This window comes from Nicotiana tabacum, chromosome 2 (genome assembly GCF_000715075.1).
Source record: "Nicotiana tabacum cultivar K326 chromosome 2, ASM71507v2, whole genome shotgun sequence".
Lineage (NCBI taxonomy): Eukaryota > Viridiplantae > Streptophyta > Magnoliopsida > Solanales > Solanaceae > Nicotiana > Nicotiana tabacum.
This window is the reverse complement of record NC_134081.1, coordinates 2,180,677-2,193,390: the sequence shown is the minus strand read 5'-3', so window position 1 is coordinate 2,193,390 and position 12,714 is coordinate 2,180,677. Positions and strand designations below refer to the sequence as shown.

The window sequence follows — 12,714 nt, the reverse complement described above, 5'->3', positions numbered from 1 at the left end:
TTTAAAAATTAATAATTTTAAACTTATAATTCCCAAAGCGTGATCCAATAGTAAGATCATTGTGCACTCATCGTCCCAAAAATTCTGGAGTTGTATCTGATTTTTAATTGTTATAGTACATGTAGTCTTTATTTTTCTTTTTGTTTCTTTTTACACAACATTCGATGATTGTTGAAGACAAATATAACTGTTTCTTGTTTGAATTCATGCTATAATAATTGGTTACGGTGAGCCCATGCAATAGCAAAATCAAAAGTTTTAGCGAATAATTAAGATAAAAGGCTAAAGTGTATGAGAGAACGAGGCACAAGTTTTGACCACTACAGCTGATATTGGAAACCTGTGAATAATAATATTGGAGATTATTTTCCCAACATTTCTTTTTAAGGAAACTTTCTCAATTTTTATAAAGTTGCTAAACTAATTGTCTTTCATCTAGTTGTTTCAAATGATCAAAACGGCCAATTTGGACACCTATGAGAGTAAATAGATTATAAAGAGAAAATGATAATGGGATTTGCCTAAAGTAATCATTGAAGCATATGACTAATGATGAACATCCCAAATATGGAAATTCTTTTGATGATTTTTACCATAATTAAAGAAATTCTTTGATGGCTATTGTCAAATTGAAAATCTTAGAAAATAATTTCTTACATAATGTAATGCATTACAACTTGAAAAGTACTTTTGATAATATGGGCGGTCGTGAGACTCAAAATCAAGATTTCTATTTGTTCTAATATAGTGTAACCATCTCATCTACAAATTTAAGTTATTAGAATCATCACACTTTTATTTACTTAATTATATCTTCAAAAAATTAAGTCTTTGCATTAAGGCCTCAAACTTAACTAATTCAGCAAGGTAGCCATCTTCCTATCAAGGTTAAGAAGTCACCTGAACATTTCAGCGGTAGGATTAAATACCCCATCAAATCAGAGTTCATGCCGCCCGCCTTGAACAAATAGGGAGCTACTATGAAAAAATTTGCTAGACGTGGCCAATTGAGTAAAATTTTTGAATTAGATCGTGTTATTTTGAAATTCGATGGTATTTTCGTAGCAGTCCAAGGAGTTGGTTTACTTTTAGGCTTTGCTCTTCTTCTTCGTACCCATATTTGCATGACATTAAAAAATGTATAGCTAATTGGGTTTTCATCATACTGGTTTCTTATGTTGAAAATCTAAAAGTTGAATTCTCATCAATAAATTATTTGACCAAAAAAAAAATGAATCTATAAATAAGCATGATTTATTTTTTACAACACATAATATGAATTGGAAAGACAAAGGCAAAAAGACAGACTGCTATATGCCTGTATAAGATGTGTTTCATCATTTCATTGACCATTCTAATCATTTTCCTTTTCCGTATTATACAACAATTTATCTACTTTTCGTGTAGAAAGTCAGGCGCAGGATATATATATATATATATATATATATATATATATATATATATATATATATATATATATATATATATATATATATATATATATATATATATATATATATATATATATATATATATATATATATATATTTTGAAAATAAAAAAGATTAATTAAATTTTATAAATGTAGAATAGACTAATTGAGCCACAATATTTTTGAAATAATTAATTAACATGATTGTTACTTCTTGCGTTGACTTTTTTGTGGGTGAATTAATTATTATTCAGAGAAGATAGCTTACGTAGTATGACAAATTCAATAGTGTAAAAATTTCTTAATTAGTGTACATTACTTAAACTCATTGAAAAGCAGATGTAGCGAAAGAAGCATAGACAGATTAGAAATTCTATTCTTTCTTCTATTTTGTTTTTCTTTTCTTCTATTTCAATTAATAGTGTCATAAGTCAATAGTTTCCACTTTCAAAAAGAAAAAATATATGTGGGCCGCACTTAACGTTTTTAATATGTTAAATTATATTAATAGTATAAAATTTATTATATATCCGAAGGATATAAATTAAATGATCATATACCTTCTATTTGTTTTTAATTAGTGGTGTACGAAGGGAACAAAAAGGAATGTATGACGGGGGGTAGAAATACAATACTAAGAAGGTTTAGGCATATCTTTCATTATTATCCCTATTTGTGTCACGACCCAAATACATAACCAGTGGTGATGGCGCCTATCGTGAAATTAGACAAGCCGACATTTTCAATATACTTTCAATATATAACAGAAGGGAGCTAAATCAATTAAACTAACTGAAGGTTTACATAATAACGGGGTAATAATCCAAAATACCAGTGCGGAATGATAGCCCGACATCGGGGTGTCACTAAGTCACGAGAATCTAACAACTAATCTAGAAACAGAGTCTATTACAGTCTGTGCCAAATGCCAATACAAGAGAGAAAATATAATAAGAAAGGAGAAACAAGGACTGCGGACGCTGACAGCTACCTCGTAAGTCTCCGATAATCAGCTCTCGCATGAACTTAGCGACCGTCAGAACCGTACACACCTGGATCTGCACATGAAGTGTATGGTGTAGCATGAGTACAACCAACTCAGCAAGTAACATAATTAAATAAGGAACTGAGAAGCAGTGACGGGCTATAAAAAAAATACAGATCAATGCAAAAGTATTCAGTAAATAGTGAACATGCTTTCAAATCCGGCAGTATAAGTCAAATCAGTTCGAGCCCAAGTAAAACATATATGAATCTTCCAGAAATTTCACAACAACATCAGATAGCAACTAAGTGCAACAATAAATAAAAGCAAGTACAGCCTCTCAAGGCAGCAGTCACTCAACTCATCTCATCAGCTCAAACTCTCGGCTCTCAGCCCTCAATACACACTCTCAATAGGTACATGCGCTCACTAGGGGTGTACAGACGTCGGAGGGGCTCCTTCCAGCCCAAGCGCTATATCGTTGTGGCGTGCAGCCCGACCCAATCATATAAGTAGCCATAAGGCTCGTTGCGGCGTGCAACCTGATCCACAGTTCATAAGTATCCATAAGGCTCGTTACGGCGTGCAACCCGATCTATATACCCTCACATAGTTCACAGCTCATCACTCAGGTCTTATCTCAGTCACTAACCTCTCCAGCCCCTCGGGCTCACAAAATATCATAATAATCGGCCCAAACAGAGAATACAACAAGTATCAACAAGAAATGAGAGGGAACAGAGATATAACACACAAGTAAGACTGTGACTGAGTACAAGATAACAATTAGCAGCCAATTCAACAAGTATACGACCGTTGTGGGTCCCAGCAGTGATATCATAAGGCTTAAGCATGGTTTCTAACATGAAAGGCAGTCAATTGCTCAAAGGCAAGGAAAAACAAGTAATAACAATGGCTATTCGACATTACAGCCTCACGGGATGGACCAGGTCGCAATCTCTCACGGTGCACGCTCGCATGCCCGTCACCTAGCATATGTATCACCTCCAAACACTCACATCATACCAATCCTCGGGGTTTCATACCCTCAAAACCATATTTAAAACTGTTACTTACTTCAAACGCGCAAAAATCCTACTCCGCAATGCCTTTGCCCCTCGAATCAATCTCCAAACACTCCGAATCTAGCCATAAGCAATACGAGATAATTAATATTGGTTAAAAGGATCAATTCCACAAGAAAACTACTAAAATATAGCCCAAAAATCAAAATCGGCTCAACCTGCCCTGGGCCCACGTCTCGAAACCCGATAAAAGTCACAAAACCCGAAAGTCTATTCCCCCACGAGTCTAACCATACCAAATTTATAAAAATCCGATCCCAATTGCCCCTCCAAAACCCCAAAATTTACTCTCCAATTCTCCAAGCCCTAAACCCCCAAATTTCTAACTCATATCCCTAATTAGGTGATGAAGAAAACCATAGATTCACGAAATTTAGACCAATCCGAGTTAGAATTACTTACCCCAACATTTTTTTTGAAAATCCTCGAAAAGTCACCTCTCTCTCGAGCTTCTCAAGTCCAAAATTCGAAAATGAAAGTCCAACCCTCGAGCTGGTGTTTTTCTGCCCAGGAATACCGCACCTACGGTCCTCTTATCGCTTTTGCGACGCCGCACCTGTGAAAATTCCATCGCAGGTATGGATTTCACTTAAAAATCCTGACCTCGCTCCTGTGGCCCCAAGACCGCATCTGCGCCTATCGCAGGTGCGAAAATTCATCGCACCTGCGGCCATCCTTCGCACCTACGCCCAGCTGTCTGCATCTGCGACCCTTGCAGGTGCGGAAAAATCTTCACACCTGCGGCTCCTGCCCAGCTCCTTCTTGGCTGCTTCTGCGGCTCCTTCTTCGCTTCTGCGGACTCGCACCTGCGGTTCCCACTCCAAAGGTGTGGTTACACCAGTAGCAACAACTTTAGCTGCATTTCCTTAACTCCCATCAAGCCGTTAACCACCCGAAATAACCTGAGGCCTCTAGGACTTCAACCGATCATACCAACAAGTCATGAAACCCCATGCGAACTTAGTCGAACCTTCGAATCACTCAAGACAATATCAAAACACCAATTACATCCGGATTCAAGCCTAAAGAACTTCTAAACTTTCAACTTCTACAAATGACACCGAAACCTATCAAACCACGTCCGATTGACCTCAAAATTTACACACAAGTCAAAAATGATACCACGAACCTATTCCAACTTCCGAAAATCCAATCTGACCCCAATATCAAAATTTCCATTACCGGCCAAAATCGCCAAAATTTCAATTTTCGCCAATTCAAGCCTAATTCTACTATGGACCTTCAAATCACATTCCGGACGCTCCTAAGTCCAAAATTACCTAACGGAGCTAACAGAACCATAAAAATTTAAATCCGAGGTCATTTTCCCACAAGTCGACTCCGGTCGACCTTTTCAACTAAAGCTTCCAATTAAGTGACCAAGTGTCTCAATTCACCCTAAAACCACTACGGACCTGAACCAACCAACCCGGTAAGACATAATATAGCTATAAAGCAAAAAGAAGTAGAATTTAAAAAAACGAGGCTATAACTCTCGAAACGACAAGTCGGGTCGTTACAATTTATGTTACTACTATATAAGCAACACAACAGCAATTTTGACCTTTCAACTAGACCAAATATCGTGAATACGAAGTTTTTTCTTATTAATGGTGTTTTTTTGTCATCTAATTTAATATAATAAGATATAACAGTCTCAAAAGAAAAAGAAAATAGAAAAAGACAGCACTACACACCATTGGCCAAATTTCAAGGTGAACAATAATCAAGGGAAGTTAGAATTTTGAATTTATAGGTTTTAGATTCTAGAAAAAGCAGCATGTTGGATTTTAAGTGTAGCCCAGTGCACAAGGCGTGTTTATGTAGGGTTCAGGAGAGGGCCGCATTCGAAGGGGTGATGTAGACATACTATCCTAATGCAATCAATAGTAACTGATTCCACTGCTCGAATCCGTGACTTAATTATAGGTCACACAAAAATAACTTTTACCGTTGTTCCAAGGCTTTAAAAAAATATTGGATTCTTAATAAATTACTTATACATATTAAATAATTTTTTAGCACAAATATAGAATATGAGTCGAAATTATTGAATTCTCCCGAACCCGTAAACGGAACTCCAGAGCTGGCCCCTAATTAACAATAGCCATACATTTAAGTAACTATTTTCTCCTACGAATGGTTATGAACTGAATCTCCTTTGACATTGTGAAAGCTAACAGTGTACATAGTTACCCTTTTGTGTTTTAAAAGTTGCTAAGCTAACGAATCAAAACAAGTCTGCTATTTGAATAAATTAATTTCAATTTCATACTGGGGAAAGCCAACGTAGGTCACTACTAGAAAGCAAAAAATCATAGGGATACTCATGATGTTTATAAAGTTAGTCTAAAAGGAGAACTTCCTAAAGGTATGTAAAATTGAAAGGAATATTTCGAACCCAGACTCTATTAGTGGCGGGTGGAGCAATTCGGCAATTAGTTCATATGAAATTAATATTTTCGACGAAATATAGACATATATATATATATATATATATATATATATATATATAAATTACTAAAATTTTAATAGATATTTAGATATGTAGTTTATATATATATATATATAAATTACTAAAATTTTAATAGATATTTAGATATGTAGTTTATATATATATATATATATATATATAAATTACTAAAATTCTCCGTAGTTTATGCCAAATTGCACAGAGCACATTTGTTTTTGTATGTAATGCATAAGGACAGTAAATAGTTAGTATAAATAGGGGTAGCCGTTGCCTCCTGTTGTGCGAGGTAACAACATAGGTCCCCTTCATATTTTTGTACTCTTTGTTGGTTGAATGTTAGGGCCATGCCACCATACGGCGTAATTGATATTAAAAAAATATAGTTTTGAAAGTTTTACAAGTTCAATTCTAAAAATTTTAAAGGCTAAATCTATCAAGTATAAATTTTGAGTTAGTTTGTCTCACGACTTTATGAAAGCAAAGTGTTCAAGAAATGCAAATTAAGAACAAAGTTTTTAACAAATTGTGCAACTTGAATAAGATATAATTATGATAAATAAAGAGTTAATTGCCCGAATAGTCACTCCACTTCATGAATTTATTTAGCTGTCATTTTTCTTTGTTTTAGGTCAAGAAAGTCATTGAACTATTTATTTGTTTCTCCAAAAATTGATCAAGTTGATAAAAAAGTTACTTGAATAAAAGTTAATCTTGCCAGGTAAATTTATCAATTTGATAAAATTGTTAGGAGTAATAGTAAACAGAAATTTAGAGTTAGATCGAATCCACAATTATTTTATAAACCTTGTAGTGTTTCTTAAATACTTGGTTCAAACTGACCTCACAGACTACGCTGAAAAGGGTACAATAAATTTGAAGAATTTTCTTTGCATAATTAACCACCCAGTTATATCTGAAAAGTACTGTTAGGAGAACAAAAAGAATGTAGCTTTGAACAAATTAAAAGCCAATCAAAGGAAGCCAAAAAACATATATTAATAAATTATGCATGCCTGTACGTACTACAGTATTACGTATTACAAGTGCGAGTCAGTAGCTCTCAGTTTTTAATTAATTCTCCTACAGAGAAAGAGAGAGTTTCAGTACTGTCACAAATGGCTACTGTAGATGTTTGAGTAATTAAAAGAAAGAAAAGGGTAAAAAAGGCAGAATCCAAAACACTGTAGTAGCCTAATCAACCTAGATAAAAAGCAAAGTGTATTACGTAGAAGAATATATACTCTTACAAAGCATCATATTATTAGTATGGATTTGGTATGTTATATAGATTGATAGTGGAAACACCTGTTTTCAATATATAAATTAAAGTATTTAAGTGATATAAATTCAAACTGTAAATTGAACTTTTATATAATGAATCAATTTTAACCTGTTATAGCATTAGTAGTATTCTCGTATTTTTTTATTCTTAAATTTTTATTACTAGTTACTTATTATTTTTTTTTGCTTCAGTTACTTTATTAACTTGTTGTTGTTACTATCTCCTCTTTATATGGCCTCTTCACTACCATATTTTTTTTTAAAAACTGCTGTGATATGCTTTTCTTGAGCCGATGGTCTATGCGAAACAACCTTTTTACCTTTACTAGATAGGGATAAGGTCTACGTATGCACTACCCTTCATGTACTCCACTTGTGAGATTATACTGAGTTGTTATTGTTGTTGTTGTATAGAAGGTCAATTATATTTTTTAACCAGATTATCATTTCATATTTATCAAGAGATTCACTTATAATAATTAATTATGCTTATTAAGTGATTTAATTATGTAAATAAATTTTTTTTTACCCTATATGCATAGAAAATGAACACCATATATAAAAGTAAAATTCTTGGAGTATCTCGTGACCTTAGCATTCTTTTTCCGTCCTTCACTTTTGATCATTTTGCCCCAAAACACCCTTCACCCTTCACTATGTTTCTGTAGATGAAGCAGACAGTATATATCTTTACACAACACATATAAAGAGAAGCACATAGAAAAAACAGTAAAGCTTTACAAAAAATGGGTCCATTTTTCCCATCAGTACTGCTTTTACATACTAAAATTCAAAGCTTTTTTCTCTAAAAACACGATCCAAGTCCACCGGCTTCTTCCACCTTTTTCTCTGCTTCTTCTTCTACTTTTTTTTTCTTTAGTTTGGTTTCTTGAAATTACTGTACAATTTTTTATAGAAATGGAGGATCAGTATGGAATGGCAGATCTAAGACAGTATATGAACGGAAGGCAACTATTTGCTTCTATTCAACCACCGGAGTTGTTACCTGCTACTACTCACCAACACAGGAATCTTATCGGGCCGGGCCACCATCAGTACGAGATGGTTATGGGTTTGGCCCAAGTTCCAGCTCATGGGCTTCCTCCTCACCACCAGCAGCACCATGAGTTTCTTCCTGATTCAAGTACCACTGCCACTGCTGCTACTACGTCGAGTGCTGGGTTTAGTGGGCTGGAGATGGAGGCTGCTGGCGGCGGCGGCGACGGAAGTGGGCGGTGGCCAAGACAAGAGACTCTTACACTTCTTGAGATTAGATCGAGACTTGATTCTAAGTTCAAAGAAGCTAATCAGAAAGGGCCTTTATGGGATGAAGTTTCAAGGTATACAAATATATGCAAACCTAATTCACCACTCTATTTTCCTAACACTTTTTTTTTTGGTTCATTCACTTGTTTCTAAACCTAATATATAGGCAAACTACTATGGTATTTTAGTTCGCATGAAAGGATCCTCCCGAACACTTCTTCAAACGTACATGATTTCTTCTTTTTTCCTTTCTAATTTTTCTATTACGTACAAAAATACAAAGGGGCGCATACAAATTCTTCCTCAAATGTATACTTGATTTCTTATATTCTTTTCCCCCCCCTTTTTTTTGGGTTCATTTACTTGTTCAGTCCTTCTAATTTTCTATTTTGTGCAAATACAAAGGGTTGCATATAGAACAACTAGTAGTATTTTAGTTCTTGCCTAGGGATCCTTGGAAAATCTTCTTCATAACTTCTTGATTTCTTAATTTTTTTTCTTTTTGTTTTTGTGTTCATTCACTTGTTCAATCCTTTTAATTTTTATTTTACGTGCGAATTTAAAGGGGCGACATAAAAAATACTCCTACTATAGTATTTTAATTCTCGTAAAGAATTTCTCTTACAAATTGTCATTTAGATACGAATTTTTACATACTCTTTCCCCCCCCCCCCCTTTTTCCTTTGTGTCTTGTGGAGCTTTTGGACTATACAGATTTATACATTTTGCAAGAAACATGAAATTTCAAGATAATTAAGCAGCACTTTTAAGCAACCTCCTCACGCAGTGAATTGCTTGCCAATTTTAAATTAGTATTTTTTGGGCTCACTAGTTCAATCCTACTAAATTTGCCTTTTACACATAAATTCAAATAGACGGATAAAAACTACTACATTTTATCCTCCCAACATCTCTCTTCTTGTGAAGAATTTCCTACAAATTCGTACACTATATAATTTAAACTTAAATAAATATAAGTTACTCTTCTTTTTCTTCATTTTATTTGCTTTGTTTCTTGAGGAGGTTTTGGGAAATACACAAACTTCGTACAGTGTACAAGAAACATGAGTTTTCTAGAGAAAACAGCACTTTTAAGCAACCTCTCGGCAGTGAATAGGTTGCCAATTCTGTGTTAGAAAATGACAGTACATTAAAGTTCAGTTAGAAAATCAGGTGTTATTTTCATCTTTACTTCGTCGCCATTTGGCCAATCTCATTACATCACTCTCTGATCATCCATTTGAGAAAAAAGTAGGCTTTTTCACTTCCTTTTAGAGGCCAAAATTCCTATTTGCTTGTTTTTCTTTAGAAAAAGGAGAAGAAGATATTATAAGCATATGTCTGTAGTTCCCAATAACGTTGGATAGCCATATTCTAAATAGGGGTTTGTGTAAACAAACTTGACGAAGAAAGGACATGAGGATAGTCTATCCTTAGCAAACATCAATATCACGTGACACTATGTTGAATCATTTGTGCATTTAAAACTAGGGTTCCCTTAATATTTACTGGATTTAAGTTTACACACCGCAAACAAGCTCTCTGTCCTCCCAATATAGGGGTAAGGTATGCATATACACTATTCTCTCTAGACTTCACTTATAGAAATTTGCTAAGTTTGTTGTTATTGTACACGGCAAATATGAAGATTTTTAACACTGCAATTTAATACTTTATAACATGTTATTTGCCTATATTTTCATGTTATCATGATAGGTCGGTTGTAAACTTGTTACTCCATTAGCAGTCAACTTAACCTGGTGTAAAAATCTATACACATTAGTCTATAAAACTTAAACTTATATTTATTTGATTTTAAGCTATATACACTGTCAGTTTAAGAATTGTTTTTTAATATCATGTCACTTTTACCTGTTGTAGTGGGAATTTTCAATCTCAAGCAAGTTGAAATCTACTACAAACGTTAATCGTTCATGTTGCTCCATTTAAACTCTTTAACATTTATTTATTTACTTATGCTCAAAGAATTACATTAATATCTTTCCCTTTTATTTGCTATAATTGTAGGATTATGTCTGAGGAACATGGATACCAAAGAACTGGGAAGAAATGCAGAGAGAAATTTGAGAACTTGTACAAGTATTACAAGAAGACTAAAGAAGGGAGAGCTGGAAGACAAGATGGTAAACATTATCGATTTTTTAGACAGCTTGAAGCTTTATATGGTGAAACAAGCAATATTAATGCAACCTCAGTTTCAGAAACACATCATGTCGGAAGTCATTTTCCTTACAATCCCATTAACAACAACAACAACAATCACGATCCTCAAAATTTTCATCAATTAGCTCCTAAGCTATCTGATAGTCTTAGCCTCTCAAATTCTTCTGATTTCAACACTACTTCATCTGATGGTAGTGATCTCAACGAAAATTCGAAAGATCAAAAGGGCAAGAAAGGAAGGGGGAAGAGGAGTTTAAAGGCAAAGATAAAAGATTTTATTGATGGACAAATGAGGAAGTTAATGGAAAAACAAGAAGCTTGGTTTGAGAAAATGATGAAGATGATTGAGAATAAAGAAAAAGAAAGGATATTAAGGGAAGAAGAATGGAGAAATCAAGAGAAAATTCGTATCGAAAGAGAGCATAAATTTTGGGCTAATGAGAGAGCATGGATTGAAGCTCGTGATGCTACTTTAATGGATGCATTGCACAAATTAACAAGCAAAGAATCAAAGAGTGCAACGACTAATCCATCTTCTGATCAAGAAACCGAATTTCGGGGCCTAAATGAGAATCAAAATGATAATGTGAAAGATGAACATTGGCCTGAAAGTGAGATTACTAGGTTAATACAACTTAGAACTAGCATGGAATCAAGATTTCAGCAAATGGGGTTTACAGGAGATGAGGTTTTATGGGAAGAAATAGCTGCAAAAATGTCTTGTTTGGGATATGATAAAAGTTCTTTAATGTGCAAGAATAAATGGGATAGCATAAATAGCTATCTAATGAAGTGCAACAAGAAAAGAAAAGAGAATTCTACAAGCTCATGTTATAATGTCCAAATCAACAATGAACAACAAGGAAGATCATATTGTGAAGCAAGACATGTATCAAATGATCAAAATGCAATAAGTGATGGCAGCTGTTTTAGGTACTTAATGGGAGAAGCTGATCAAAACTTATGGGAGAATTATGAATTGAAATTAAGCAAGGGTGGTGATAACTGAGTATTATGAGGATTCATACGGCCGACCTAGTTTGTTTGGAGCTGAGGCATAGTGGTTATTGTTGTTGTTATTGGCCATAACTTATCCCACAATGTAACATTTGGGAGGTAAGTTGTTTGTTTTACTGAGATTACTAACTGCTTTGTGGAACATACATTGATTTGAAGTTAACTGGTCCTAGCTAGGAGGTGCTTTTGGCTACCCAACTTTATATTTTCCAGATGTTCTATTGGTATTCTTGCATTCAAAGTGTTGACTTTTCTTCATCTTCTTTTCTCTTTAATTTGCTGATTTTCTTGAATTTTTCTGCTTATCTTTGCCTAAATATATGGTTAGTTCTTGAATGGTTTGTTTATCTCATATCATTAAATATACTGAAACAATATGCCATCTTTTTAACCTATTTATTAATGTTTTTTTCTTAATTTGGATTTGGGGGGGGGGGGGTGTACAGATGGAGACAAAATATTGCCCTTTATAGGATAATGCTTCCTTAGTAGGGAGGAATGTCAAATAAGAATGAAAGATTAGCTCTTTAATTTGGTTGAATTTTATCTCATAATACCATGTAACTTTAGGTTGTTTTCCACCAAGACTTTACATACAGCAATATATACAATACATGCAACATGCATTTTAGGATGTTGTAGCAATGATTTCATTTTTGTCAAAGGAAACTCTTTTACTAATGAAGATTTTCTTTAACTTTTCATTCATAAAGATGTGATTATATTCCACTTTAGTTTAAATGGTTTTGCCGGACTTTTCTTGTCTTGTCTGCCACTTACGCGTGTGTAATGAGATAACAACTCATAAAAAAGATGTTCAAGTATCTTATTAACATTTTGTATTCCACAAAAATGCACCACATTGGTAATCTATTGTAAAATTGCACCTGAGAATTTGGGGATTATGTACATGGAATGTGGGCACCATTCTACAAATGTAAATCTAATCATCCTTGTTCAAGGAAGATCTTTTATAAAAATGAAAACTTTG

At 34.1% G+C, this 12,714-nt stretch overlaps 1 protein-coding gene across 1 annotated transcript; it reads left to right on the top strand.

The window, feature by feature from the left end:
* The first annotated feature begins 7,977 nt into the window (after positions 1-7,977).
* On the top strand, positions 7,978-11,942 carry LOC107825770 (trihelix transcription factor PTL-like). Its single transcript, XM_016652680.2, has 2 exons — positions 7,978-8,596; positions 10,551-11,942. The coding sequence occupies exons 1-2, from the start codon at positions 8,175-8,177 to the stop codon at positions 11,713-11,715; spliced, it is 1,587 nt and encodes a 528-aa protein (XP_016508166.1). The 5' UTR covers positions 7,978-8,174; the 3' UTR covers positions 11,716-11,942.
* The last annotated feature ends 772 nt before the right edge of the window (positions 11,943-12,714 follow it).

Excerpts from the sequence above, each read along its gene's own strand:
- LOC107825770 (XM_016652680.2), top strand. The coding sequence starts at position 8,175 with ATGGAGGATCAGTATGGAATGGCAGATCTAAGACAGTATATGAACGGA. Across the intron at positions 8,597-10,550 it reads TTATGGGATGAAGTTTCAAG|GATTATGTCTGAGGAACATG; the intron begins GTATACAAATAT and ends CTATAATTGTAG.